Source organism: Protomyctophum bolini, assembly GCF_963924005.1.
Source record: "Protomyctophum bolini genome assembly, chromosome: 22".
NCBI lineage: Eukaryota > Metazoa > Chordata > Actinopteri > Myctophiformes > Myctophidae > Protomyctophum > Protomyctophum bolini.
In genome coordinates, this window is record NC_137883.1 from 30234991 (window position 1) to 30262913 (window position 27923).

General features: G+C 43.3%; 1 protein-coding gene across 3 annotated transcripts; it reads left to right on the forward strand.

Moving 5' to 3' along the window:
- Positions 1-217: 217 nt before the first annotated feature.
- LOC308310338 (uncharacterized protein) lies at positions 218-17570 on the forward strand (the record flags this gene model as incomplete). 3 transcript variants are annotated; one of them, XM_080756650.1, is made up of 8 exons in its annotated part: positions 218-3654; positions 4923-5729; positions 6042-6178; positions 8891-9270; positions 10749-10806; positions 11650-11737; positions 13996-14469; positions 14836-17570. In XM_080756650.1, the coding sequence occupies 8 exons, from the start codon at positions 218-220 to the stop codon at positions 15398-15400; spliced, it is 5946 nt and encodes a 1981-aa protein (XP_080612776.1). In that variant the 3' UTR covers positions 15401-17570. The 3 variants fall into 3 exon arrangements, with proteins under 3 accessions (XP_080612776.1, XP_080612777.1, XP_080612778.1); XM_080756651.1 differs by having other exon boundaries at positions 13999-14469; XM_080756652.1 differs by having other exon boundaries at positions 8894-9270.
- Positions 17571-27923: the final 10353 nt, after the last annotated feature.

Below are 27923 nucleotides of genomic sequence, written 5' to 3' on the forward strand. Positions count from 1 at the left end.
GGACAGTGTAGACAACATAGGACCTGGTCTTCAGATGGACAGTGTAGACAACATAGGACCTGGTCTTCAGATGGAACTCAGTGTAGACAACATAGGACCTGGTCTTCAAATGGAATTGGGCACAGACATATCTGAGCAGCATTCCCCACAGAACAAGGGAAGCAGCTTCTCTAATGTTGAACACGAAATCATTTTGGGAGAGGCTATCACAAAGTCTATGATCACAAAGTCAGACTCTCATTCCAGTGAAGAAGCACTGCCATCTACTGAGAATAGTTGTACTGCTCATGCTCAAGATGAAACGATAACGTCTGGCATAGCTGCCACGGATGCTCAAGACGAAGCGAGGACTATAGCTGCCACAGAATTGCAAGTAATTAAAGAATCAGTTTTGGACACTATTCTGGGGCAAGACATAAGTGACCGTCCCGCTACTGTTTCATCAATAGGCACGTTGTCAGACAGTCATGGTAGTCGTAATGAAGCTGGATTTGCATCTCAGAATAAAAATAGTTGCTTCTCGGAGCATAAATCTGGAATGTTACCGCCCCAGACCACAGAAGACAAACATCCAGAGTCCACAGAGGACAATAACGGAGATCTAGAGTCCAGTGGAAGCACCTTGTGCACAACTTCAACACCACAGAGGGACACAGCAACACAGTTAGAACCACAACCAGTCGACAATACTCATCAGAAATCACCACAGTCTACCAACATCATTGAACCAATTGCATTTGCGTCGCTATTTAGCCGCTCACTCGCAGAGATCTGTACCCCTGAGGAGAAAAAGACAGATGTCAAACCTACATGTCAAGGAGACTCGAGCTCAGACTCTGGCTCAAAGGGAACCGTACCCCAGCAAAGGAGACCACGCTTCCCCAAACTCAAACCCAACATAGGAGTACCCGCCAGAAAAACACAGTCAAGGTTAGAGCTCCCAGAGGACACTAATAAACAATGCATGGTCAGCTCCTCGAATGTCTGCTCAGAAAAACAACCCGTTGAGCATTTGAAACCACCACAGTCTTCCTCGAACACAGTCGATCACAGGCCAATAAGTCCTCGAGCCACAGGGTCCGAAATGTTATCGGAAAAGAGTGACACTGATCCGGAGATGGTCAGCAAGTCTTTTGGGGTCATTGATGAGCCGTTCACGAACTTCACTGTGACAGAAAACGCTCCTGAATCTCAGAAAGGTCACAAAGTCACAAGTGAAGAGCAACAGAGAAAGGACAGTACTCTGGAGGAGAGGAATCCTTCACACTTGCTATCGGTGGCAGAAAAGGATATCCCACAGAGGAGAGGCCGTGTGGCCCGTGTGGCCCGTGTCACTAAACCAGTCGACAATACTCATCAGAAATCACCACAGTTTGGCAAAAACATTGAACCAAATGCAGTCGAGGTTGACTCTGCTGTTAGCCGCTCACTCGCAGAGATCTGTACCTCTGAGGAGAAAAAGACAGATGTCAAACCTACATGTCAAGGAGACTCGAGCTCAGACTCTGGCTCAAAGGGATCCGTACCCCAGCAAAGGAGACCACGCTTCCCCAAACTCAAACCCAACATAGGAGTACCCGCCAGAAAAACACAGTCAAGGTTAGAGCTCCCAGGGGACACTAATAAACAATGCATGGTCAGCTCCTCGAATGTCTGCTCAGAAAAACAACCCGTTGAGCATTTGAAACCACCACTGTCTTCCTCGAGCACAGTCGATCACAGGCCACAAAGTCCTCGAGCCACAGGGTCCGAAATGCTATCGGAAAAGAGTGACACTGATTTGGAGATGGTCAACGAGTCTTTTTGGGTCATTGACGAGCCGTTCACGGTGACAGGAAACGCTCCTGAAACTCAGAACCGTGACAAAGTCACAAGTGAAGAGCCACAGAGAAAGGACAGTATTCCGGATGCCACCGACATGGTTTCTGCTTCACGCTTGCAATCGGTGGCAGAAAAGGATAGCCCACAGAGGAGAGGTCGTGTCACTAAAGTCAAACCCAACCTGCGGCAGGCCACTAGAGCCACACCGTCCAAGCCACAGCTCCCGGTGCAAACCCTCGCCTGCTCTGAATCAGACGGACTGGTCACCGGCACCGGAATACAACCAACCCGGGATTTAGATATTCGTTCGGATGTGCAAATACTAGAAGATTGGAGCAAGGATACATCATCACAACAACAGTCTCTCTTCATCCCAAAACATTCGGGGTCTTTGAAAGAACCAGGCGCTCTTCCAGCGATGCCAAGCTCGCCTTTGGTAACTTTGGGAAGCAGCAGTTTAGCAGCCGACGTCCTAAATGAAGACGACGTTATTGTGGATGAGACGTCATGGTTTATGGAGAATCCGTTTGAAGGGACAGACTGTGTCCCTGAAACTCAGATCGCCGACATGCCCACTAGTAATACACATCTACCCGCAGAGGAGCCTTCTGCCAGTCAACACAAGATGGTTCCCACCAGTGAACCTCTATCCGCAGAGGAGCCTTCTGCCAGTCAACACAAGATGGTTCCCACCAGTGAACCTCTATCCACAGAGGAGCCTTCTACCAGTCAACACAAGATGGTTCCCACCAGTGAACCTCTATCCGCAGAGGAGCCTTCTGCCAGTCAACACAAGATGGTTCCCACCAGTGAACCTCTATCCGCAGAGGAGCCTTCTGCCAGTCAACACAAGATGGTTCCCACCAGTGAACCTCTATCCGCAGAGGAGCCTTCTGCCAGTCAACACAAGATGGTTCCCACCAGTGAACCTCTATCCACAGAGGAGCCGTGTACCAGCCAGCTGAAGATAAAAAGAAAATCTCTTCCAAAGAGGGGCGACAGAGTCACACAGGCCAGAAAAGGCAAAGTAAGTGAACCGCAGCCCACAGAAGATGCAACTACCACTGGAGTTGCTCCCCCAGAGGAGGAAGATGCCGGGGAGGAGAACAGGGTCGTAGAAGAATCAAGAGAAACAGTCTCAAAACGGACCAGGACGGGCCCTTCTACCGCGGATAAGACCTCTGTGAAACCCAGACGAGGCACCAGAGCCACAAGATCTAAACCACAATCCACAGAAACTATCTGTGCCGGCTCGGAGCCAGAGACTGTCAGCGAAGCATCGCTCCCTACTGTGGGCACCGACTCCACCCCAACAAAACCAGCTCACGGTTCCATTATGCAGTCGTCACTGTCGCGGTCTGCCCAGCACTCGGAACGTCAAAATCCAGTAACTGGAGAAATCGGCGGTGAGATTATGACCTCCCCTGAATATACCATAGATAGTGAAGTAGCCTGGCTTATCGAAGATCCTTTTTCGATTAGTAACACGGAGGCCATGGAGTCGTCTCCTGAACCCGCTGCGCCATCTACTAGTCTGGCAATGGAAGCTGGATCTGTAACGCAAAGTGGCTTCACCCTGAGGCCTTCCACAGAAGCCAAAGAGCTGAAACCTCAGGCCAGGACAGATGCAGCTTCTACTTCGGAACGCCAGTCTGCAGAAGATGCCTCCTCCGCTCAGTCTAAACGTGGACAGACCACTAGAGCAAGCAGGAAACGAGAGCCAACGCAGATCAACCCTGATCCTCACCCATGGACTGGTGTGTCTGACTCGGACCAGGACGTTGGAGATCATACCGTTGTCCAGGAAGGCCTTTCTGAATCCTGCACACAACGGTAAGATATAGTCGTCACTCATGGCTACAACTATTGATTATATTCCTTAAATTATATTCTATCATTTACGGTTTTGATTAATCTAACAATTGAAAAGCAATTAATTTTTTTAATTTCAATTTCTGTGACTGAACCGATTAGTCTGACCACTTGAACCCTATTTTATAATTTGCTGTATAACGGTGTCGCACAGAAATATCCAATATATATATATATAATGTATTGTTGCTGTCGGGAGGAAACTCCATTTTTTAGGTTTTTGATTTTTTTTCAGCATAAATCAGTGCTATTGAACACCCTTTACGTCTGTGTTTTGAAAATATTTAACCAATGGAAAGTAGTAAAGTGCTTTGGACAAAACCTCCTAACTCCATTGGACCCTCAAAATGTCTGCTAAAACAGCTAACTCCAGCACCACTCCCCCTCTCATGGAAGTCATTGACAATATATAAAGTAACACCAACTTTGATGAGGCTGTATTGCTTTGTTTTAAAAATATAAGGTTTTCTTAATTTCCTGAAAAATGTATAAGTTTCATTTCCTGAAAAATGAACATTTTTGAGTTAGTTGTGATGGGAGATTAATCTGCAAACACGTCGGTATCGGCCGATTCTAGTTGTTTTTAGATTAATCGGTATTAGTTTGATTAATCAATAAGACCAATTAATGAATCGGTCCGATTAATCGATCTGTCTTTACAGATAAACAAGCCCAAAGTAACAGCTTGGACAGATCTACAAGCTCACAATATTAAATATAAAGGTATTGAAGTTAAATCTGACTCGCCTAAGCCTAAAACACCCTGTTACATGTATTTTTCAGAATGGACAAAATTATTATAATTTTTCAATACAGAATGAGATCATATCGACATCGGTAATATCGGTTATCGGACATAACAATTAATTATATCGGATATCGATATCGCCAAAAATGTCTCATCGGCACATCCCTATGAGGCTTCCTACCGACAGCAGAGATATACAACTTGAGCGTGTAAAGAAAATTACATTTCTTTTGTATTGATTACCCCAAATCAATAATTTTAATCAAATCATATATACACACAATTGTTGATTAAAGCGATTAGTTTGATTCATTGTTTCACCTCTAGTGAATATTGTTATTAGCAAGTAGTTGTGGAAATGTTACGATGAACTTTGTAGCTATGAATTATTTCTGCAAACGCGTACAGGCCATTTGAAGACGAGATGTGCACGGTAACATTACGAGCGACAAACCCGACATTTCTTTGTCTCCTCCCACAGTGTCGACGACACCTCGTCGGGGACGTTTGAGCGTGAGAAGACTTCAACGAAGGCAGAAACCGTCTCAAAGAGGACCAGGACGGGCCCTTCTACTGCGGATAAGACCTCTGTGAACCCCAGACGAGGCACCAGAGCCACAAGATCTAAACCACAACCCACAGAAACTATCTGTGCCGGCTCGGAGCCAGAGACTGTCAGCGAAGCATCGCTCCCTACTGTGGGCACCGACTCCACCCCAACAAAACCAGCTCACGGTTCCATTATGCAGTCGTCACTGTCGCGGTCTGCCCAGCACTCGGAACGTCAAAATCCAGTAACTGGAGAAATCGGCGGTGAGATTATGACCTCCCCTGAATATACAGTGATATATAGTGAAGTAGCCTGGCTTATCGAAGATCCTTTTTCGATTAGTAACACGGAGGCCTTCGAGTTATCTATTGAACCCGCTGCGCCATCTACTAGTCTGGCAATGGAAGCTGGATCTGTACCGCAAAGTGGCTTCACCCTGAGGCCTTCCACAGAAGCCAAAGAGCTGAAACCTCAGGCCAGGACAGATGCAGCTTCTACTTTGGAACTCCAGTCTGCAGCAGATGCCTCCTCCGCTCAGTCTAAACGTGGACAGACCACTAGAGCAAGCAGAAAACGAGAGCCAACACAGATCAACTCTGATCCTCACCCATGGACTGGTGTGATCCACGTCTCTGACTCGGACCAGGACGTTGGAGATCATACCGTTGTCCAGGAAGGCCTTTCTGAGTCCGGCACCTCTGAGCCGACAGCCAAGGATGGTCTGCAAGATTTACAACAGTAAGATATATATATAGTCATCACTCATCAGTTTCGGTTTTGATGAATCTAACATTATTGAGAAGAAATTATTTGTTTTAATATGTCAACAAATCAAATTAAAACATTATTTCTAACTGATGTTTTTTTTAATAAGCGACTGAACCGATTTGTCTGACCATTTGAATCCTATTTTATAATTTGCTGTACAACGGTGTCGCACAGGATTTTTTTAATAAGAAATCTATTGATTATCCTGCGAACACGTGCAGGCCATTTGAAGAGGAGAGGTAACATTACAAACCGGACATTTCTTTTTGTCTCCTCCCTCAGTGCCGATGGCGCCTCGTCTGGGACGTGTGAGCATGAGGAGACGTCAACGAAGGCTCCGCCCACTCGCAGGGCCAGGCTCCCTAAACCCAGACCTCGCCTGGGCACACGCACGCCGCCAGTCCTGCAACCAACACCAGGTTTGAGAAACTTCAACTTCATTGGCTGCGGTTACATGAGGGCCTTTTCATTCTAAATGAAAACTTCAGAATTAATCAATTCAGAAGTATGTTTTTTTGCTGCGTGTTTACATGGGAAATGGTCAATCCGAAATGAGTGTTTACATGGACAATACTTTTAAATTCCATTATTTCATTCCGCTTCAGGTTTGGGGCTGGGAAGGCTTCTGATTGGATAGGGGGTGGGGCGGATATGTTTACGTCCAGTGGTGGAAAGTAAATAAGTATCTACTTTAGTACTCTACTAAAGTAAAGATTGAGGTATTTCTACTTTACTTGAGTATTTCCAATTTCCAATACTTTTACTTCTACTTCTACTGCCATATTACTTTATATTTGATGTATCCTGTAGCCTATGAGAGGTTGCTCTCATAGGCAAGAATTAAACAATGTCTAGTTTCTTATAATTAATCGCAAAACAAGAGCATAATATAGCCATACCAATTACATGGAAACAAGCATGCACAGAAAGACCAGAATGAACTTAAATCCGAATGAGTGTTTACATGAGTCCACAATAGGTGGAAATCAATAGGATTTAAAAATGGAATAAACCCGTCAGTTACAGCAGATCTAAGTTTAAATCAGATTGGCCATTTCCATTCCGATTTAAGTTTTTGTAGGTGTTTACATGACGACTTTTAATAGGATTTAACTTTTATTCTGAATGAAAAGGGGATTTAACTGTCCGTGTAAACGTAGCCACTGTCTCATGACAGATGTACAAAGAAAAGAAAAAACACAATTTCACCCACTTCTTTACAGGTTTTTATCATTTGTAGTACCCTAGTTTGCTTGATGATGAGCAGTGTTGTTTTTGGCAGCAAATTTTGATTTTAGTTTTAGTCACAGTCTCTTCAATAGTTTTCGTTTAGTTTCAGTCACATTTTAGTCACCTGGAATGTTTTAGTGTTAGTCTAGTTTTAGTCGACTAAGTGTCATGCAATTTGTATTTTGGCGGGCCTTGATGCCGTCGTAATGACAGATTGCTGAAAATACAATCTACAAGCTCACTGCGCGTCGCGCTGCGATCAGCTATTTTCAGCGCGCAACCAAGTGTAAAATGACTTAGGCCCAATCCCAATTCGTTTTTTAACCCTACCCCTCAGCCCTTGCCCCTTCCCCTTGTCCCTACATAATGAGTGTCAAGGGGTAGGGAGATAAATCATCCCCCTAGGAATTGGAACGTCCCTAAATATTGAAGGTCCCTTGTAGATATTGATATACAACCTGTTCTCAGAAAATAGCTGATCTGCAAGCTCACTACCAGTACTTTGATGGCATTTCTGTCTCTAGGACCCCCAATTTATATTGTAATATCAATGTCAATTAACTCTGAGTGTACAAACTATCATTTAGCCCATAACCCACTTTTGAAACTGCTTTCCATTTGATTTAAGCTGTAGAGATGGAACGTAAATATAACATTGCTGTGGTTATGATGAAATAAATATATTGTAATTTTGTCTCATGTTGGTAGCCCACCATGCAGAATGTAATTCAGCTAGATATAGCTCATTCTGACACCGGCTCAACAGTTGTACCTGATTAATTGATTATTGTAATAACAGTTTGTATAGCATGGGTACAGATATAGGGTTAGAAAAAGGAAAAACTATTTACAGTATATAAAGAAGGGGCTGTGGTCACTGGTCATTGTTTTTAATATCATTAAGAACAGAGTAACTTTCTATCAATGAAAATGTGATTCGTGATTCATCTCCATTCAATGTACAGTCTGCACAGCAGCTTGCAATCTGTTCCATAGCTGGTTTGCCTGGGGGAAAAAACAACAAGCATTGCTAATTAGTTATGTAAGTTTTGCAACTTGTGGGGATTAGCTTAACATTGGTCATGATAAAACCATAGCTATCACTGCAGCGAGTAGCCAACGTTATGCAGCGTCAGTGTTATGTAGGTACAGTAGGCTATTTCACGGCTTTTAAGAGCTGAAAATGTTAACATATCGTGGTCTGGGGGGTCGGACTGATGCCTGCTAATAAGCTAGCTTGCATCCGAGTTGTATCACTGGCGCACCGGCGATAAATAAAAAGGAATAAAGCGCTGATGCGGTGCCAAATGGGTAACGTTGTATGAATGCAACGCCGTATCATATCGTTAGTTCACGTGAGGTAACGTTAACCTTTGCTAGAGATTGCGATATTTTTGGCGATGCAGATTGTTAATACATTCAAATAATATTGGTTATTATAATATTTTTCCATAATAAAGGACATAAAAGGCTTCTTACCTCGTCCGCCTTTCAGCCCTCAGTGATGTTGCTCCGTTTTAAGTCCCGTCGAGACATCCCTTCAAACGAAGGGGATTCTACCCCTCGCCCTCGGCCCTACCCCTCCATCCAAAGACAATTGAGATAACACTTCCCCCTCACGTGAACGCGCATAAGCAAGGGCAAGGGCTAAGGGCCAGGACGAAGGGAGGAATTGGGATTGGGCCTTATACTGGATCTCTTGTCCAGTTGTCCACTAGTCTCTTCCTAGCGTTTTAGTAATTGTCAATACATTTAGTCTTAGTTTTAGTCAGCATGGTTTAGTTTTTATTTAGTTTCCATTTAGTTTTCATCAGTGGAAAAAGGTAGTCGATGAACATTTTTCGTCTTAATTTTAGTCGACGAAATCAACACTGATGCAGATGCACTTTCTTCTTTTCCAGCAGCTTCCAGTTCTGCTCAGAAGGCAGCAGTGTCTGCTGGTGCTGTGGACACTCTGGAGCACTCAATACCCTGCCCCGACACCCAGCCACCAGTAGAGGGTGCTACCGTAGAGGAATACAAACATGGCAGTCCTTCCAGTCAGGCTGTCTGTAGTACTGTGGCCAGCCCCAATCGACCTAGGATTTCAGCTGTCTGTACTCTGGCCAGCCCGACTCTGACCAGCCCGACTCGACCTAGGATTTCGGCTGTCTGTACTTTGGCCAGCCCGACTCGGCCCGTGATTTCGGCTGTGTGTAATCTGGCCAGCCCGGCTCGACCTAGGATTTCGGCTGTCTGTAGCCTGGCCAGCCCGACTCGAAGACCTGCGATTTCTGTCCTGGTAAGAATCAGTGGTGGCCAAAGCACTCCCAACAACGCCCAGTACTTAAAATACAACACCAGTGCTTGAGTCAAAGTAATAGATACTCCTGGTCAAATATTGCTAAGTGAAAGTTACTGTCAAATTTGTACTCGAGTTAAAAGTACTGGAGACTAGTATTTGCTTTTGAAAATACTTAGAAGTATTGAAAGGTACAAATCACATCACATCATGTAAATATTCTTTCTAGTATTGATGCATTGCTGTATTGAAATATGTAATAATGAGGGACGATTTATGTACTAACTTAAATATACAAAGAATGACCGATGGGTAGCAATAATCCAAATGAGTACTGTACTGTACTGTACTGTACTGTCATGGCCACAAGCCATATGTTGTCTATTGGATGGTACTTACACCCACCTTCTAATGAGAGCGCAAAATCTGTCTTGGAAGAGCCACCCATCGACTAATCTATCTATATACGGCCACCTTCCCCCCCGTGTTTCTGCACTAGTCCGATCCAGAAGAACACAGTTTGCTGGCCACAATGATGTTATATCTTCCCTTCTTCTCTGGAGTCCTGCCTCAAAGTAGACCAGAGGTAGAAAACTGTCGTTCCCTGATGTCATCGCTAAAAGGGACACGGGCATCAGTAAGCAGGAACTGGGAATGGCAATGAAGGACCGGGAAGTCTGGCGTGATATTGTGAAATCCACGATCTCCACCGCGGTCGAAAAGTTATGATGTCCAAAGCTGATTTTTAGGATTCAAATTCAAAAGTAGCAGATCTCCAAGCTCAAAATGCATTACTTTGCTTCACGTTTCGAGCTTGCAGATCTGTAGGGCGTTACTTTTTTAATTAAAACGTTCTCTGCCCTGCTACAGCAACGATATATTTAACCTTATACATTCAAAATGTTTCTAAAAGTTTGAATTTGGAAGTAACCACCAATGGTCTGGGATATTTCATAGAAGCAAAGGCTCAATCTGCCATTTCTTCAACTGTAATGTAGAACATGTAGGTTTAGAAGAATATGAACAAAACGTCACACCCTCCGCCAACCTAGTCCCCATATATGGGGGACATGGGGAGAGCAACGGACTTGAACTCATGCTTCCTTCATGCCTGAGTGTCCAAGTTGCTCCTTTTACACCTGACAGGGGGGAGTTTCCCTGGTTGGACGTAGCGCGTGGAAGAAACACGTTATTCCAACCAGTTCCTTTCCCCTCCATCAGGCGCCCCGGCTGGCCAGGGGGAGGCAGTTTAGAGTCCAGGATTACTGCATGTTTTTTGTGAGGTTGGGGGAAAACGTCACACTTCTACATATTATGCTAACTGTGTTAGTGTGGCAGGGCTCCTTTCACAATTCACATGCAGATTGGGACTTGGCCTAGCAAACGTTTTCAGTCAAGAGCTCTTATTTAGCTTCAAACCATGTGTAATAACTGTGACGCGCCCGTGTGTACTGATGTGTTCATGTGATCTTTTTTAGGACACTGGTGGTGCGGCGAGTGGCCAAAGTTACCCGGCGGTCACGGCACATCCAGAAGGTACGTAGGGCTGATAACACTGTAGCCTCGGAAACCCAGACGTTTTTATTTCCAGGGAGAAAAAGAAAGTCTGGGTCCGAGTCCACTTCAATTCGGCATAGAGTAGCGCAAACATCGCTCACTCTCTGCTGATTTATGATCGTCTGCACCTTTGTTAAATTGACACACACACACCCGTACACACACACACTCCTCTCTCTCTCTGTCGCTCTAAGTAATTAGTCTCCTTTTGCGCAGCTGCACATAGTTTCTCCCGGCGGATCCTGCCGGGAGCTGCCTATGCCATAGAAAGCATAGGTGAGTTCCAGGCTAATAACACTGTGGTTCTCAAACATTTTCATGTTCAACGACTGCCCAAAACGTTGTATTTGACAGCGAACCCCCGTCTGAAAATACTTTGTGCCATGGACCCGATTTTCTCCTAAAACGTTTTCAAAAATTCAAAGATGTTCCAACATTTTCAAGGTTAAGATATAAATGGTCCAAGCCGGGTGCGATCGTAGTGAAGATGAATATTCAAGCAAATTTGATACAGGCAATTCAATTCAGTTCAATTCAGCAATTCAACAATGAATAGTACATTTTCACAGTGGCTGACATGTCCACCAGAATAATTAATTTGCTCGCTTATTATGTATTTATTCCCGTTTTATATAAAGTAGACGCTCAGTACCTGGCTCGTCATGCATGTTTCCAGCACAGCGTAAAATACCCTTCACTCCCACAATTCAAAACATACGCTGGCTCAAGGAGAGAGGGGGGAAAAAAGCTGTCTGTGGTTGATAAATAAATACATGAAATGATGTAAATCATGCAGTATAACGCTTCTCTTTGGTTTGCCAGGTCTGTTGGAGCAGGTCCCTTCAGACAATGAAGAGCCCTTCTTCATCCTGTCTCTCACGGAGGTCCCGTTTCTCCAGGATTCACAGAGGTCAGTGTCTGAAGACGGCCATGATCCTAGTCAAAGACACTCTGTAACCAGGGCTGCAGCGTGCGCGCGCGTCGTCAAAATGTTAAATGCGCTGTCAATCAAGCGACGGGAAGCGCTTCTGCGTACCAACAGCCGGGGCCGCCTAGAATGATTATTATGGCCAGAATACTAGTCAATTCTGTGGCGAGAGCATTTTCCACCGACTGCCACTCAAAGTGGCTACTGGCCAATCACAGCACAGTCTTGCACAAGTGCACTGGCCATTGTGGCCAATCACAGCGCGTCACTGCTGGTAGGAGGGCGGTTGACAGAAGGACACTACTGAGAAAACCTGACACAAATAGTTTCGTCTTCTCCGTTTCAGATAACAAACTACCGTAGTCCCCGGTGTAAAAGGGCATGCTTTGGATGCTTTGCACTCTTCCCATTTGCCGCTGTGCTTGTGTTTGTTTTCCGGGTGCTGGAGCAGCATGGTTGCTCGTGTGCGATGCCGTCTCTCACAGCCTAGGCACCGGCCACCGACCTTTTACGGGTACTAAGGTTTTAGTTCCGACATAGTGGAGTGGGAAGAGTTTAAAGCATTGCGGACTGGCACTGCTGCTGCCCAACATGAACACCGTGTCTCGACATACTGTCCCTTATTATCGTAAAGTCGGGTAGTGTACACTGTTTATTTTTGCACCGAGGAGCCATGTGTGTCTGTCTGACTATCTGACCTGTACGTCGCCTCAGCTAAAAACAAAAGGGAACCCTGATGTATGCTTCGCCGTACGATGTGTCGCATGTTTAAAAAAATAGCTGATCTGCAAGCTCACAACGTGTTGCAACACGTTGTGGGCTAGTAGATTGGTTATTTAAATACAAAATAATAAAAAATCTAAATATAGCTTTGATGCTCATATTGTCCTTAGGAAGTATTAAGTTGTTTTTATTAGAATATGCATTCCATAGGGCTGGACCACACCTAGATTTTAGCAAATTTAGATTTTTTTAATAATGGGATGAATCTACAACAAGAGCCATTCTAGGGCAATACCCTCCATTGACTCCCCACTCATCAATACCCTCCATTGACTCCCCACTCATCAATACCCTCCATTGACTCCCCACTCATCAATACCCTCCATTGACTCCCCACTCATCAATACCCTCCATTGACTCCCCACTCATCAATACCCTCCATTGACTCCCCACTCATCCAATAAATATCGTTTTGCTATAAGTTATTCATCCCTCTTTTATCCATCCGGCGAGACGGGTCGCTGCATTTTAGGAGCACCAAGAAACTCCTCCAGGTGCTCCTCTGAGTACTAGACCAAGTAACTCCTCCAGGTGCTCCTCTGAGTACTAGACCAAGTAACTCCTCCAGGTGCTCCTCTGAGTACTAGACCAAGTAACTCCTCCACGTGCTCCTCTGAGTACTAGACCAAGTAACTCCTCCACGTGCTCCTCTGAGTACTAGACCAAGTAACTCCTCCAGGTGCTCCTCTGAGTACTAGACCAAGTAACTCCTCCAGGTGCTCCCCTGAGTACTAGACCAAGTAACTCCTCCAGGTGCTCCTCTGAGTACTAGACCAAGTAACTCCTCCAGGTGCTCCTCTGAGTACTAGACCAGGTAACTCCTCCAGGTGCTCCTCTGAGTACTAGACCAAAAAAGTTGTGTGCAGCCCTGTCTATAACTGTAGTAGTAAGAGAGGACAGTCCTTGTCTTCTTTTTAATCACCACTAGATGGTGCATCACTCCAAGATGGCGGCCGTAATACTGATATTCTGAATTAATGTTAATGTGACATCTCTCAAACACCCACGAAAACATGTGCATGCATACATGTATGTGCACCCTGAAATTCTGAATGAATATGTTACTAATTTCGGCTTTGATCCATTCATCATAAATGATAAATATATGAGTAAGTATAGTAGCATGGATATTTTTAATACTTTTTCACTGTTAAAACAGGCCAGTTCTGTAGAAGCGTTAACTATATGATGGTAGAATAGAATAAAAACTAGTTTTTGTTTGTACAAGACACTTTTTAATGTTTTTTTTGTTTTGTTTTAAGCAACAGGACGTTCAGTTAATGGCAGTGTCGTCTCTTCTTACAGAATGTCTTTGTCCTAGTCTTTGGGATGCATTTTATCAATTTTCTTAGATCGTCTTTTCTTTGTTTTAGTTTTTCGCCATGCGACACCGTCTTAGAACAAAGTATATAAAAAGAGCTTTAGTGAATCTCAATTTGACATTTTCACCTTCCCAGCAGCAGTGGTGGTTTCCCTTCCTCGGGGGACAGTTTGCACAGTTTGACGCTCTGCGATGTGCCTCCTGTACCCGTGAGCGGAGGAGAGGCAGGACCTGACGGAACCTCCCAGACGTATTACGATCCCACCCCAGGACCGGAGCCCGTCTGCCCCCCAGAACCGGAGCCCGTCTGCCCTCCAGCTCGACCGCAAACCATGCAGCCAGCAGCAGCACGAGACACCCTTAGAGAATCGTCCCACATAGAGGTGGAACAGAAAGAACCGGGCCATGTGGGCCAAAGTGGCTCGGCAGTAGAACCGGGCCATGTGGGCCACAGCGGCTCGGCAGTAGAACCGGGCCATGTGGGCCACAGCGGCTCGGCAGTAGAACCGGGCCATGTGGGCCACAGCGGCTCGGCAGTAGAACCGGGCCATGTGGGCCACAGCGGCTCGGCAGTAGAACTTCCTCCTGACACCAGTACCCCTCTGAAGAGGTGAGTTGACTGTAAACATTCAAACATATTTGTAACAATGAACTTTTATCTTCATCGCCATGTTTAATGTCAATTACATCACTGAGTTATCTGCCTCTTTTTTAGTTTCAAGGACCTCCAGTTTGATAAAGATGTGCCGTGATTGAGTACTTATTATGTGTCCATCTATGGAGTTAACATGACTTTAATAGATCTAATAGAATTGAACAGTGGTTAGAATATTGAAATATGTCTTCCCTGTGTATTTTTGGTTTCTTCCTGAAAGCTGAAAGCCTGTCATTTAGCTGGGCGTTCCTGGACACCACGTTGACAACCAGCCATTTGCATACACATGTTCATGCCATTTATTATCTCCCATTTTCCAAGGCCTGGCAGAAAACCCAAGGGATTCCTCTCTTTCCTGTCCGACAAGTCCAGCGCCTCCTCTCCGTCCCGCCCGGCCAGAGCGCCGTCCCAGGCGCCTCAGCTCAGCGCCTCGCGCACAGGAAGGAGACGAGCTGCCCCCCCGACGGCCTCCGCGACAACAATACCGCCGCGCGTCGTCGACGAGAAGCCCTCGACGTCCACCGCTCCCCCAAACCCCACGACGACACCACGAGCCGGGAAGGATTTTAAACGGAGCTGCCATGACACGAGCCAGATGGACCCGGAACCCAATGCCTCCCACTACCCGGCGCCAGAACCCAGTTCCTCTCAATACCCGGACCTAGAACCCAGTACCTCCGGTACTGTAGACAGGACAGCAAACGTTTCCTTACATACGACACAACCGTCTGCTCCATTACAGGTGATGTCTACTGTTGATGATGGCTCTCGTTCCATGCTGGGGGAGGAGGAGCTTCAGGACTTTGTGGAAGACGTGGAGGAGGAGCCTACCAACGTAACGCAGTTCTTCTTAAATGACATTTTCACAGATATGGACGAACAATGACAGCAACTGGGGGACACAGAGGAATAACTAGATTTTTATTTTTATTTTATAATTCACAGACATTAACGTAGAATGCTGGCTTTGGGGACATTCACTACGTGATTCACTACGCTTAGTCATATCGGTGTATTAGTGAATGCATTTTCAGTTGGGATGAAGTTAGTCTAGCAGAGATCTCTGCCTACCGATATGTCTGGTGAGTGACATCTTAAAACTACATTTTACTTGGGAATAACACTTGGTGGAAACGATACAGATTAAAAAAATTGCATTATTCCAGAACAAATGCTTAGACTTTGAGGCAGTCCTTCATATTGGGACTCCTATTGGGAATTGTTTTTCAAAGCAGTTTGTGTAGGTTTGTTGGCAGAGGTTTCTCTGCCGTACTGGCCTTACATTGAAATCAGATTAGGGCTGATACTAGGCATGCCCCGATCACGTTTTCTCGCTCCCGAATCCGATTCCGATCATTACATTTTGAATATCTGCCGATACCGATTTCCCCGATCCGATATTTATATTTTTATAGAACGCTCCAGCAATGTTTTTGCTCCCAATCCGATTTCCGATCATTTGAAAGTGATGAGGACCGGACAACCCTAGCTGAAACTATCGATTCATTTATTTTGATTACTTTTTCAGGTATTATTTTTCTTTCTGTATATATGGTATTTCTTATGTTATAATCAGCAGATTATAACAAGCATTTTGAATAGATTTTTTTTATAATAGACTAAATCGTAAGTCTTAAGCCCTGTGTTATACTTTGCCGTACAACAGTGTCTTGTACGGCAAAACAGCTGATCTTCTAGCTCAAACGCACTACTTTCTGTATTGCCCCACAAACGCACTACTTTCTGTATTGCCCCACAAACGCACTACTTTCTGTATTTCATTTACAGAAAGTGTAAAATAATACAAAACATATATATATTATTTCCCTATTAATACCCTAATTGATTGAATTGGTTTATTCAATTATAACCGTTGCACCCCTAATTTAGCTCAGACGGGTCAGCAGACAGAGGGGACTACCCTTTCCGCAGAGCCTGGGAGTCAATAGGCGCTGATGGGGGCGTTTGTTTTACAGCGCCGGCAGAAAACGTCATTCTGGCAGCCAGCTCGGTGGCCGTGCCTCGCTGGTCATTAGACTCCCGACCCACACCACCTGGGTTCGAATCCCACTGCCTCCACTATTTGTCCAACAACCACAGACTTTTTTTTTGGCCGATAAAGTTAGGGTTAAGGTTAGGCTTTGTATTATATCGTTTGTGAGGTTAGGTTTCTGGTTAACCCTTAACCATTAAGGTTAGGTTTAAGCATAGTTTTTGTGAGGTTAAGGTTACTAGGTTTAGGCATAGTTGTTGGTTAGAGTTGGGGTTAAAGGAGAATTCCATGCTAGAAGGCTTTCTTTGTAGTTGTTGCGTCTCCACCAAAGCGGTCCAGGTGTTATTTTGTGAAAAAGTGCATTATTGGCCTATTTCCCCTAATATAAGCCCTCAATGGGGGTTGGGTTTTTGTGCTAATTCGCTTATTTCCATCGACATAAGTAGTAAAGTGTGCCGCTTGGGATACTATTTACATTATGAAGAGAGGATATATACAAAAAATAATTCATTTTTGAGTGCTGGAAATAAGCAAATTAGCACAACACCCCAATGACCCATTCAATGCAATTCAATTAGGGGAAATAGCCAATAATGTGCTTTTTCACAAAATAACACCTGGACCTCTTTGTTGGGGGACGTAACAACTACAAATAAATGTAAGAAAGCCTTCTAGCATGGAATTCTCCTTTAAGGTCAGGTTTAAGCATAGTTTTTGTGAGGTTATATAACCACTTGCGTGCCCGTCCAAATGAAGCGCTCCCTACCCCACTGCACTGACGACCCGGGCCGGCCGGGTAAAACAAAACAAGCGCCCCCTCAACGCCCATAGACTCCTAGGCTCTGCGAAAACAAAAGGTAGTTCCGTAGGCAGAGATCTCTGGTCTACACACGAGACCTTAAGTGTTCATTTGACCTGCAGTTGAGTTACAGTTTTGTCTCATGAAGGTTCCTTAAATGTCTGTAACATAATGTGAATATTTTGTTAATTGTACTCTTGTTTCGATTTTGTTTTTGTGGTGTGTATTGATATTGAAAACAAAAATAGAATTATCCAATTCAGACCCATCTGACTTCTCGTATATTTGCGTGATTTATATCACTGGGGTCAAAGGAAACTCTTCTGCTTCCATACCAGTCAGTACTCGTTTTACTTAAGTATGGATACTTCAATGTAGATTATACTCTGTTAAAAGTTAAGGTTGATGTTGATGTGGTAAGTGACACGAAAAAAGTACAAAGACATGCACATCTACATCCAATCCAAACTTGGGCAGGGGCTGAGCGGTGAGCAGTATACAAAGACGCTCGCACACTGTGGACTCCAATGCTGTGATAAGTGCCAATTTATTTGCACAATAAGATGACTGTGACGTTTCGAGCACAATGCTCTTCCTCAGACTCAGTCTCATCACACCTTCACATGTGTTTCCAGTTCCAAGCTGCAGCTAAAAAATAAACAGGAGAATTGTGTACTGTACTTTCTGAAAACCTAGGACTACATTTATGCGACTATTCCATTTGAGAATTGAACTGACTGTGCCCACTTTGGCGGAGACATTATTTTGTACTAGTGGACGTGTCTTCGTAATTTAATGATCTTTGCCAGTGATGTGCCACAGCACCCATTATTCATTTTATTAGCATGGGGAAATGCAGCTTTTTTTTCGCGCAAATCAGCAAATGGCAACAAATTGCACAACACAACATGGTGCACTTTGTGAGCTTATGTACTTTATGTCTAAATCTAAATCTGCAGAGAATAATAATAGGTTGTATTCTTCTCTTTCAGCCTGCTTTCAACAACCCCAACTTTGGAGGAGAATCCGATACCTAAACCCTCAATCACCTTTTGTATATTGGTTTAATTTTAATTTCTAAATTATCCGATGTTTGAGATATACTGCATATACATCATGATGAATGACAAATAATTTGTTGTACAACCAATTGACATGAAGTGGTTTGGATGTTTCATAAGGTTTAGCTTAAATTAAGCCATGCTTATGTTGTAAAGAATTTAAAGAATCCACTTCAAAACACTCCTCACCACTTACAAAGCACTAAACAACCTGGCTCCCCCATACCTCTGTGACCTCCTCAAACGTCATGCCCCCTCACGCTCCCTCAGGTCTAGTGATGCAAACCTCCTCGACGTCCCCAAAACCAAACTCTGTATTTGGGGTGACAGAGCTTTTGCCTTTGCTGCCCCAACCCTGTGGAAGGCACTCAGAGATGCCCCCACCCTCCAAACTTTCAAAACCGCCCTCAAGACCCACCTCTTCAATATTGCCTTCCCTAGCTAAACCTTCTCACTGTCTTTTTAATGTTTTCTAGCTTTAACTGTTTTTAAAGTTGTTTTATTTTGTTGTTACCTCTGTAAAGCCCCCCCATGTAAACCGTCTTTGGGTACTCAGAAAAGCGCTATATAAGTTTGAGATATTATTATTACTGTATATACATAATAATTATTTCCTTAAAACCTTCCGCATGTTGGACGGTCTGTGTGGTATTGTGTATTGGTAAAATGGGTCACTGGACTAAGCTCAAGAACTTGTTTACAGCCAGGCCCTGCTCATAGAACATTTCATGGTAGGGGTTCAATGCCTTGCTCAAGGGCACTTCAGTAAGTCTTGGATTCCAAAATTTTACTTGAGTAAAATTACAAAAGTATTAGCATCAAAATAGAGGATATGTGAAGTTATGTGGGAACGCCTATACTCCCTACTGAGTGTCAAAAAACGACTTTCTGGCCGTGACAGCCCATACATCCAAACAGAAAGGTCCTGTCTGATTGCATTAAACAACGTTATACAATGTTAAACTCACTTTGCCCATTCACCTTGCCACTTACTATTCACTTTATGCATGCGCATACCCTCTATATATATTAAAAGTAAAAGTACTCTATAGGCCTATGATAAAAATGCAGGTCTCTAAACTACCCCCCCCCCCCCTCCACTAACTCCCCCCTGTCAGGTGAAAAGAAGCAGCTTGGACTCCTCATGCATAGAAGAAAGCATGAGGTCAGACCTATGAGGCAGCGGTGGCCGAACGGTTTGCGGAGCGGTCTTGATATCGAAAAAGTCGCTAGTTCGTATCCCCAGACCGGCACGTTAAAATTAAGTTAAATGAAGTGCTCTTGGACAAGGCATTGAACCCCTACCATGAAATGTTCTATGAGCAGGGCCTGGCTGTAAACAAGTTCTTGAGCTTATAGTCCAGTTACCCTGGGTAAACATGGTTCCTTTCCTTTCCTTTCCGCTGCCTCCCCAGGTTGGCAGAGGAAGTGTAGTGCCCAGGATTACATGATTAGATAATTGACACTGGGGTGAAAAAAATGGGTTGTAAAATCGTGGGATAACATTTTTTTGAAGTAAATGGACTTAGTTTAATACTTTCCACCACTTGTGATTAGGCAGCTGCATGCAGTGCAGACACATTATTGGACAGCCCCAGCTGTACAGCTGTGCAGAGGCTGAGCTCTGACGCAACATCATCTGATGCAACATCGTGGCAAGACATCCTGCCCTAACATGCTGAACTTATCTCCGTTATCTCTAGTCAAAAGCGACACATTTCTTCATGTCTCTTTCCCCGCCTATAGCCTCTTCCTCATTTCATCTGAACTGATGATCAATAGTAGGATTTCATGTACGTTTAAAGCAGTGGTTCCCAAACTCTTCCATGTCAAGGGGACCCCCCCAAAATGACACTCAATAGCATGCAGACCCACCCGTTAAAAAATATATGCCAGGGAGTAGGGACCCCCATAAGAGAAAGATTTGCAGTGATTTTCATACATTTTCATTTCAAGGGCCCCCCGGGTTTGACCTCAATTAGGCTACCGTCATTTGGTTCCATTGTTACAGACCCATAAAGGGTCCATTTGGTTCCAAACTATCATTTTAGCTGGGGGACCCCCTGGAACTCCCTCAAGGACCCCTGGGGGTCCCCGGACCCCACTTTGAGAACCACTGCTTTAAAGTGAAGTGTTGTAAATGTATGGTGGCTTGATATTAATGTAAACTGACTTTTCCCCCCCCATTGAGTCTGGGTGTTGACTTTTCACCTCTGAAGTTGCATGTGCATACTGCCCTCTGGTGTTACTAAAAGCACATTGCATTGCACTTGGCATCAACATGATGCGTTATAAACAAGTTAATTATAATACGTACATATTTACGTACCGGTATATTAAATGACTATTTTAATAATTGATTATGTTTGTAATAGATTCAATCTCTGAGTTCAATTTACTGCTGCACCACTAACACTTTGTACAACATTTACAGACAGATGTATTTTGCCATCCGGAATTCTCACAGGGTTTGCATATGATCTAGACTTCAGACCTAGTAGGACATGAGTCACATGACATGAGGTTTAGAGGTTGGATTGGGAATGGCCTCTCTGCATATTGTACTCTTTTAAAACAGGGTAATGTTATGAGCTTCCAGGACCTGAAAGACACATTTAATTTACAGAATCAGGACCTCTTTAGGTAGCCTACCTACAAATCAGAGACTATTAAGCAGATAAGATACTAACATGCAGGATAGTGAGATCATTGAGCTTCTCCAAAATGCGTATGCAAACTTATACCTATCAAAAGATTAAGATAGTTTCAAATATATGTTCTTCAAAACTTGAAAAGTAATTGCTGTAGCTGTAGCCCTATTTACTACAGCAATCAGCAAAGAACCTTCACAATTGTTTTAGTTGGCTAAATGTCCAATAATTAATAATTGTAATTTTGGCTATTGGTTGCCAGCCTGCCATGTATTCATTTTGGAAAAATATAAAAACTAAATGTGACTGATGGCAGTAGGAAGATAGGACCTTAGGACCTGGGAGCCTCCGCCTAAAGCAGACAGAGCTCTAAGCTCTCGTGAGATCAGCATGAACTAGCGTTTGTTCTCGTTGTCACCTGGATGCGAGCGTCGCTCGCCAGGGTAACAATGCAAACCAACTTTACAAGGTATGTTATAATGTTACAAAAAGGCTTACACATTGCAGGTTATGTTTAATGTGTTTAGAGACTTACTGGTGTTTACTGTGCTTTTAGAAACTTGGTGCTGGCAATGTACAGAGCAGACTACACGTGGACCCAGAGCACAGACCAGATCGAGGTATGAGTCTCACACTGTTTGTAAAGTGTAGTTTGTTTGTTTATGAGAAAACTGAAGCTCCAGTGCCTGTTGAATCCTGCAGGTATGTTTGTTAGCCAGCATTTCAAACTTTCTTCCCGTTTTAATTCGGATGCAAATCCTGCCTCTTACCATTTTTACAACATTGGGTGAAGCCAGTTTAAAACGGGTTATTCTTTAATAGTTTAATTTACATTTCCTGTTGCTCGTCAAGATACAAGCAGCGTTGTTGCAATGTTTGTAAAGCTGTTTAAGTAGTTGGCTACATCAAGCTTGTCATTGATGAGGGTGTCATTCGATTTGATGTTTGTTTGTAAAACTGGTTTTTAGTTTCTGACCACAGCCTATTGATTGTTTAGTAGCTTCCAGAGCTCCCGAGGATTGTTTTAGTTTTCCTCGGCTTTATCATTGATAAAGTTACCTTTAGCGGATTTAGTTATGGTAGTTACAATGTTTCTAGCCCTGATACATGACTGCCATGATTATCATGAATTATCTCGTATGAATACGAGAGTCAACCCGGGCTACAATGTTTCTAGCTTGTTTTGTTGGGTTTTTAGGATGCCCACATTGCCCAGTTGGGTTTGGAGATCATTGTCAAAGGTAATCGACTGTTTCGGTAATTAGCTGTTTCATTGCTACAATTGCCAGCAATCATGTGTTCGCCTTCGTTCGCCCTACAGTAAATCCGTATGGAAAGCCTGTTGACGCAAAGTTACAGTAACTGAAACATGCACCCACAATTAGGCGTGATTACCTTCAGTCGAATCAGCTGCTTTGCCTGCCAAACCTGCTTCACCAAACTGCTGTTAAAGAAACTAAAGTATAGCGCCTGCAGCATTGTGGGTTTGATTCTCATTTGGCCCTGCTAAGCTCTGGTCTGGAGTCTGGACCGTCCTATTTGACTGTAGCCTACTCATTAAACCAGGGGTACCAACATTGGCACAAAGGAGGCATAAGTGTGTGTGTGAGAGAAAGGACTTGATTTATATAAACTATTTTTAAAAACTATTTAATAAACTATTTTAAAAAGAACTCAGTGGTGCAACTCCCCTCTCCCCCCTCCCCTCCTCTCTGACTTACTTACATCCTAGATGGCTCCAGCTTATAATTAGTTGTGAACTGAGATGGACATTTCACATAACACAACTGATGTACATTATTCTGCACACTAGCATTGTAAGGAAGGCTTTCTCTCACCTTCACCTCATATGGGTTGGTTATTTGTTATACTGTAGGTTGACAATAGTTACCCACTGAATATTATATTGGTACTCCATATGGAGCTATCTGACATATCTTACTAACCTATCCAAACCCCATATTTGGACGTGGTTGACCTAGAGCTCCATAGAGCCATCAGATTCAGATCTAGTACTGACATCATAAGGTAAAATTCCTGTGGATAGGTGCAGACTCATCATCGTAGCATCACTATAATGCCAGTGATGTCACAAGCATCCAGCTAAGCACTTTATAAAGGGTTTTGTAACAAATTTGACCAGCTCTCACCGAAAAGACTCCAACACCATCAGTACAAGTCAGGATATTTGGCCTTACAACCCAGATATGGCTGCATTATACAGAGTCTTCAGAACCACTCTTAATCATCAGGGTTGACATCTCGTTAAGTTCTTACACCACACCACTGCCGCAGGTCCTATACTTGGACAACCCGTCCTTTTGAGTAGTATTTTCTTACTGTTATCTCAAATGGTAAACACAAATAATGAATTAATGGTTTGAATTATTATTCCACACATCCCAATGGAAGAACTAGCATCACTGAATGGATACTTTTGGAATATAGATTTACATAAATTGGTATTAAAAAATGTTCACAAATTAGAATTTATTCTGTATTACAGGCAATTGGCAGGTCCAATCTAGAGATGCAACGATACTGATTTTTCAATTCCGATCCGATATATTAATTTTTAAATTTCCCGATATCCGATATATATTTGCTGATCCGATATTTGCTGTAGGCTACATAGCAAAACAAATAAATACAAAAAAATGCATTAACTTTCAATAAGCCATTTATTAATTGTACAAATGCCTTGCATTTAAATTCAAAGAGGGGATGTTTATGGTTAAGTGTTTAACCTGTAAAAATAAGAATAAGAAGTGTTTAACCTGTAAACCTTAAGGAAATGGCAACCTGTTAATTAATACTATGGTTTATTATTATGTGCAAAGGTACATTTTTACCCTTAAAGTGATGCCTGCATGTAACCTGTTAATACTATGGTACTATTATTAATAATAATAGTAATTATTATTATTGCTATATACACGTGGTACCTTTTTACCCGTAATGTGATTCCTGGAATCAGCTGCGCTATCATGTGACAAAAGCCTTGAGCCTTACCGACAGAACTCGGGGAGAAAATAAATACCTCAGGACGTTTGATATGGCGCTGGTGTTGTGTTGCTACTTTAGTTTGCAAACTCTGTCTTTGTCTTAAGAATTGCACTAAACTTACAATCTGAATCAATATTTGAGCTTCTGACAACAATGTCATGGTTTGATAACTGAGCCAAATATATAAAGACGGATTTAACCGCCACGACGACGCACGCTTATTCTTCATCATCATCATCGTCACAGCAGCATTTTTTTCAATGGCAATAATAAAGTTACAAATATTTAATCACACGCTAAACAGCACGTGTGTGCAGTTAATATATAATAGAATAATGGATTACAAGAGCAATCTCATCATCAATGTCAGAACGCAGCTGCTATAGGTGATAGGCTCCACCACAAACTGCGGATTGACTGATCCGTGCGACGACGGGTAAACTTTATACTTTTAATACTGTTAAGTCTGTAAGTGATTCCATTCTCTTGCATATTGCACCTTAGTGGGGCTTTTTTCTATAAACTGTTTGCAGTCTGTACGTACTGGAGGTTGGATTCGCTCACTGCACTGTAGTAAACATGTGTCCCCTCCTGTATCGGAGCGTGTATCGGTGGCGTCAAATCCGATCTCCGATACATTCATTAAGCTGGATCGGAGGCCGATCCCGATATCGGATCGGTTGCATCTCTAGTCCAATCATGAACAGACTGTAGAGAAGATCTCTGACAAAACAGTTGCTGTCTCTCTCAAGCATGGACACAATTAATGCACTGTAATGTGACGTTGCTGATTTTTCTTTTTGACAGGTCATTGCTTTGGATGACAAAGTGAGAAAATGGAGGCCAACCATAGGTATTACAGTATAGCTATTTTATTTGGAGACAAATGGTCAATTGTTACAATTTACATGAACAAAATAATTGGGTTCTGGGTCAGCTTAAATTAAATGGTGCAAAAAGACTAATGTTCTGACTGAAGGTGTTTTCATCAGTCAAGGACAAGACTTGACACATTATCTTAATAGCCTAATTTCAATCAGTTTGGTTGGTGAAATGCACACATTATATTATCTTGTTGAATAATGATGAATACAGTACAGAATATATAACCATTAACCAATATGCTTTTCTTTTCCAGCAACGTCCTCAATTATGAGAAAGATGCCGCTGGACAGGGAGACATGTCCAAAGCACAACAACATTATGAGAGCGAAGATGATGGATTTGACAGCATCGGTGAGCCGCCAGTGTTCACAGACCTGTATGACCAGCCGATAGATGCAGCTTCATTCCTGTACGCAAGTATTTCTCACATAATGGCTTTCCATGTTTTTTTGAAATATTTAACTTTAATCATTTTGTCATTGGGGCTGCTCTGATTGGACTGAAATATTGCCGATAGATAAACGGTACTGCATTCCTGTAGTCTTTTTATGCCACATTAATGTTTACCATTTTCAAACTTATCTTCAAATAATTGATCTTCACCAATTCTCATAATAAGCTGGTTCCGTCTACTCACACTTGGGGTCTCTCTTAATTTTTGAGTTGACTTTTATTGTATGTTCACAAACTTTGTCCTACACAAACAATTCCCAAGATTTATACATTGAGTGAGCAAGTGGTCGTCATACTAGTACTCATCCATACTATTGGACCATACTTACATCCTAGATGGCTCCAGCTTATAATTAGTTGTGAACTGAGATGGACATTTCACATAACACAACTGATGTACATTATTCTGCACACTAGCATTGTAAGGAAGGCTTTCTCTCACCTTCACCTCATATGGGTTGGTTATTTGTTATACTGTAGGTTGACAATAGTTACCCACTGAATATTGGTACTCCATATGGAGCACGAGGACCAATGCGACGACCACCCAGAGGACGAGCGGAATAGCCCGCCCAAACAGCGGGGGAGGCGGGGGCGGCCCCCGAAGAACGCCACGTCCAGCCAGGACACCACGCCTGCCACGCCCAAAGGGAAGCGGGGGCGCAAGAAGGTGGCTCCGCCCCCCGAGGAGGAGGAGGAGGGAGGAGAGGAGGAAGCGGCAGAGGGTCGTCCGGCCCGGACTCCACGGAGACAACCGCCAAGGTAACTTTTTCCATCTACTCACTCACACACTCATTCAGTTGTTCATTGAAATGTAGGGTTAAAGCTCTAGACTAGAGTTTCCCTTGTTTAATCTGTATTCTGACATGATCTTTTTCTGATTAATAAAGAGACGGAGAGACTCCTGTCAATGATTACTATCAGAAAAGGACGTCGGGAACCCATTTTGGGGTTTTTACCATTTTCAAAACGGGAACCCATTTTTTGGTTGTTGTTGCTATATACATATATTAGCAACATAATTATTTTGTAATTTTTTAATAAATAAAACTTTGGAAAACGTAGGTCAGGATTTAGAAGGTGTTTTTAGAATCTAAATGGGGTAACACTTAGGGCCGATTCATACTCCTATTTTACCGCTGTTTCGGCGCTGTAGTGCTCAAGTCTACACCGACCAGAGTCCAGCGGGAGCTTTTTAACTTTACTTGTGTACTCTTTTTTTTTTTTTTTTTTTTTTTTTTCAGCCATCCCCCCCCCCCCTTCAAAAACTGGGGACCCACACAGGCCAGGCCTCTGGTCAGCCAACCAGCCAGGATCTGGCCTGGGTCCCCCCCCTTCCTAACCACTAGGACAATCAGGGATTGGCCGTACTGCAGCTACAAGACACCTCCCCCTTTAAGAGTCATGGGCGTGGCCACAGAGCTCTTCGCTACACCTGGCAGAGGCAAGGAACACCTGCCCGCGCACCGCCGTCCAATCGCAGAGTGAGTTCCACAAACTGCTCAAATCAGAATATTTATCAGATTCAAAACTGCTTTCAAGTTAAAAGTATTGCTCATTCACAATGCATTTATGGTGGAGAGAGCCCTCCATCAGATGGCGCTGTGGCGCTGGATGAGTCAAGTATACACCGTAAGACGCCCTGAGGGCGAGAAGCAACCTGTTGTGACATGTTAGAACAGGTCAGCTCCATATATGGAGATCTAAGGGTTAGAGGTGAGATAGAGTTGCTGACAGGCTCCATATATGCAGCCTTTCAAAGACTGGTCAAACCATATGGGCTTCCACTGGAAATGCATTGGAGCGGCCATTAAACACAGACACAAGACAAACGCAACACGGGTGTCTTGAATTTGTTAATGCAGCCCAGTAAGGGCATATGTCGACCCCGCCCGCTCACCTCCGCCCCACCCCCTCCTGGTGCTGTCTACATAGCATGTTATGTGGACAGCACTAGAATTGCATTGTATATAGTCATAGAACGCCATAGTACATATGTATAGTTTCATTATATAGATATTCATTCCACTGTTACTTTCTTAGCTTACGCATGTTTCATGATAAATGCTTTCATGTGATGTATTCCCATGCTTTTGTTCTTGCTTAATGTAAGTCGCTCTGGATTAAGAGCGTCTGCTAAATGCCTAAATTGTAAAATTGTAAATTGTCGGATGTTCCCCGAGCGGCGTCAGGGCCAGGACATCAAGGTAGTTATCAGTGTTGAATTTGACACCACATTTTGATGTAGTTTTAGTCAGTCTTTTGAATAAAAGTCATATTTTAGTTGACTAAATAATACCATAATTTTTTAGAATGGGCATAGCAATGGCAGATTGTACACTTGGTTGCATGCTGAAAATTGCCGATTTACAAGCTCACAATCTTGAAGATCTGCTATATTCAGAACACAACAGCTGAGCGCAACCAAACATAAAATGACTTACTTTTAGTGCTACTGGATCTCTTATCCACTAGTCCCTCTCTAACATTTTAGTCTAGTTTTATATTTATTGACGAAATCAATATATTTACTCTTAGTTTTAGTCACCAAAGGTTAAAAG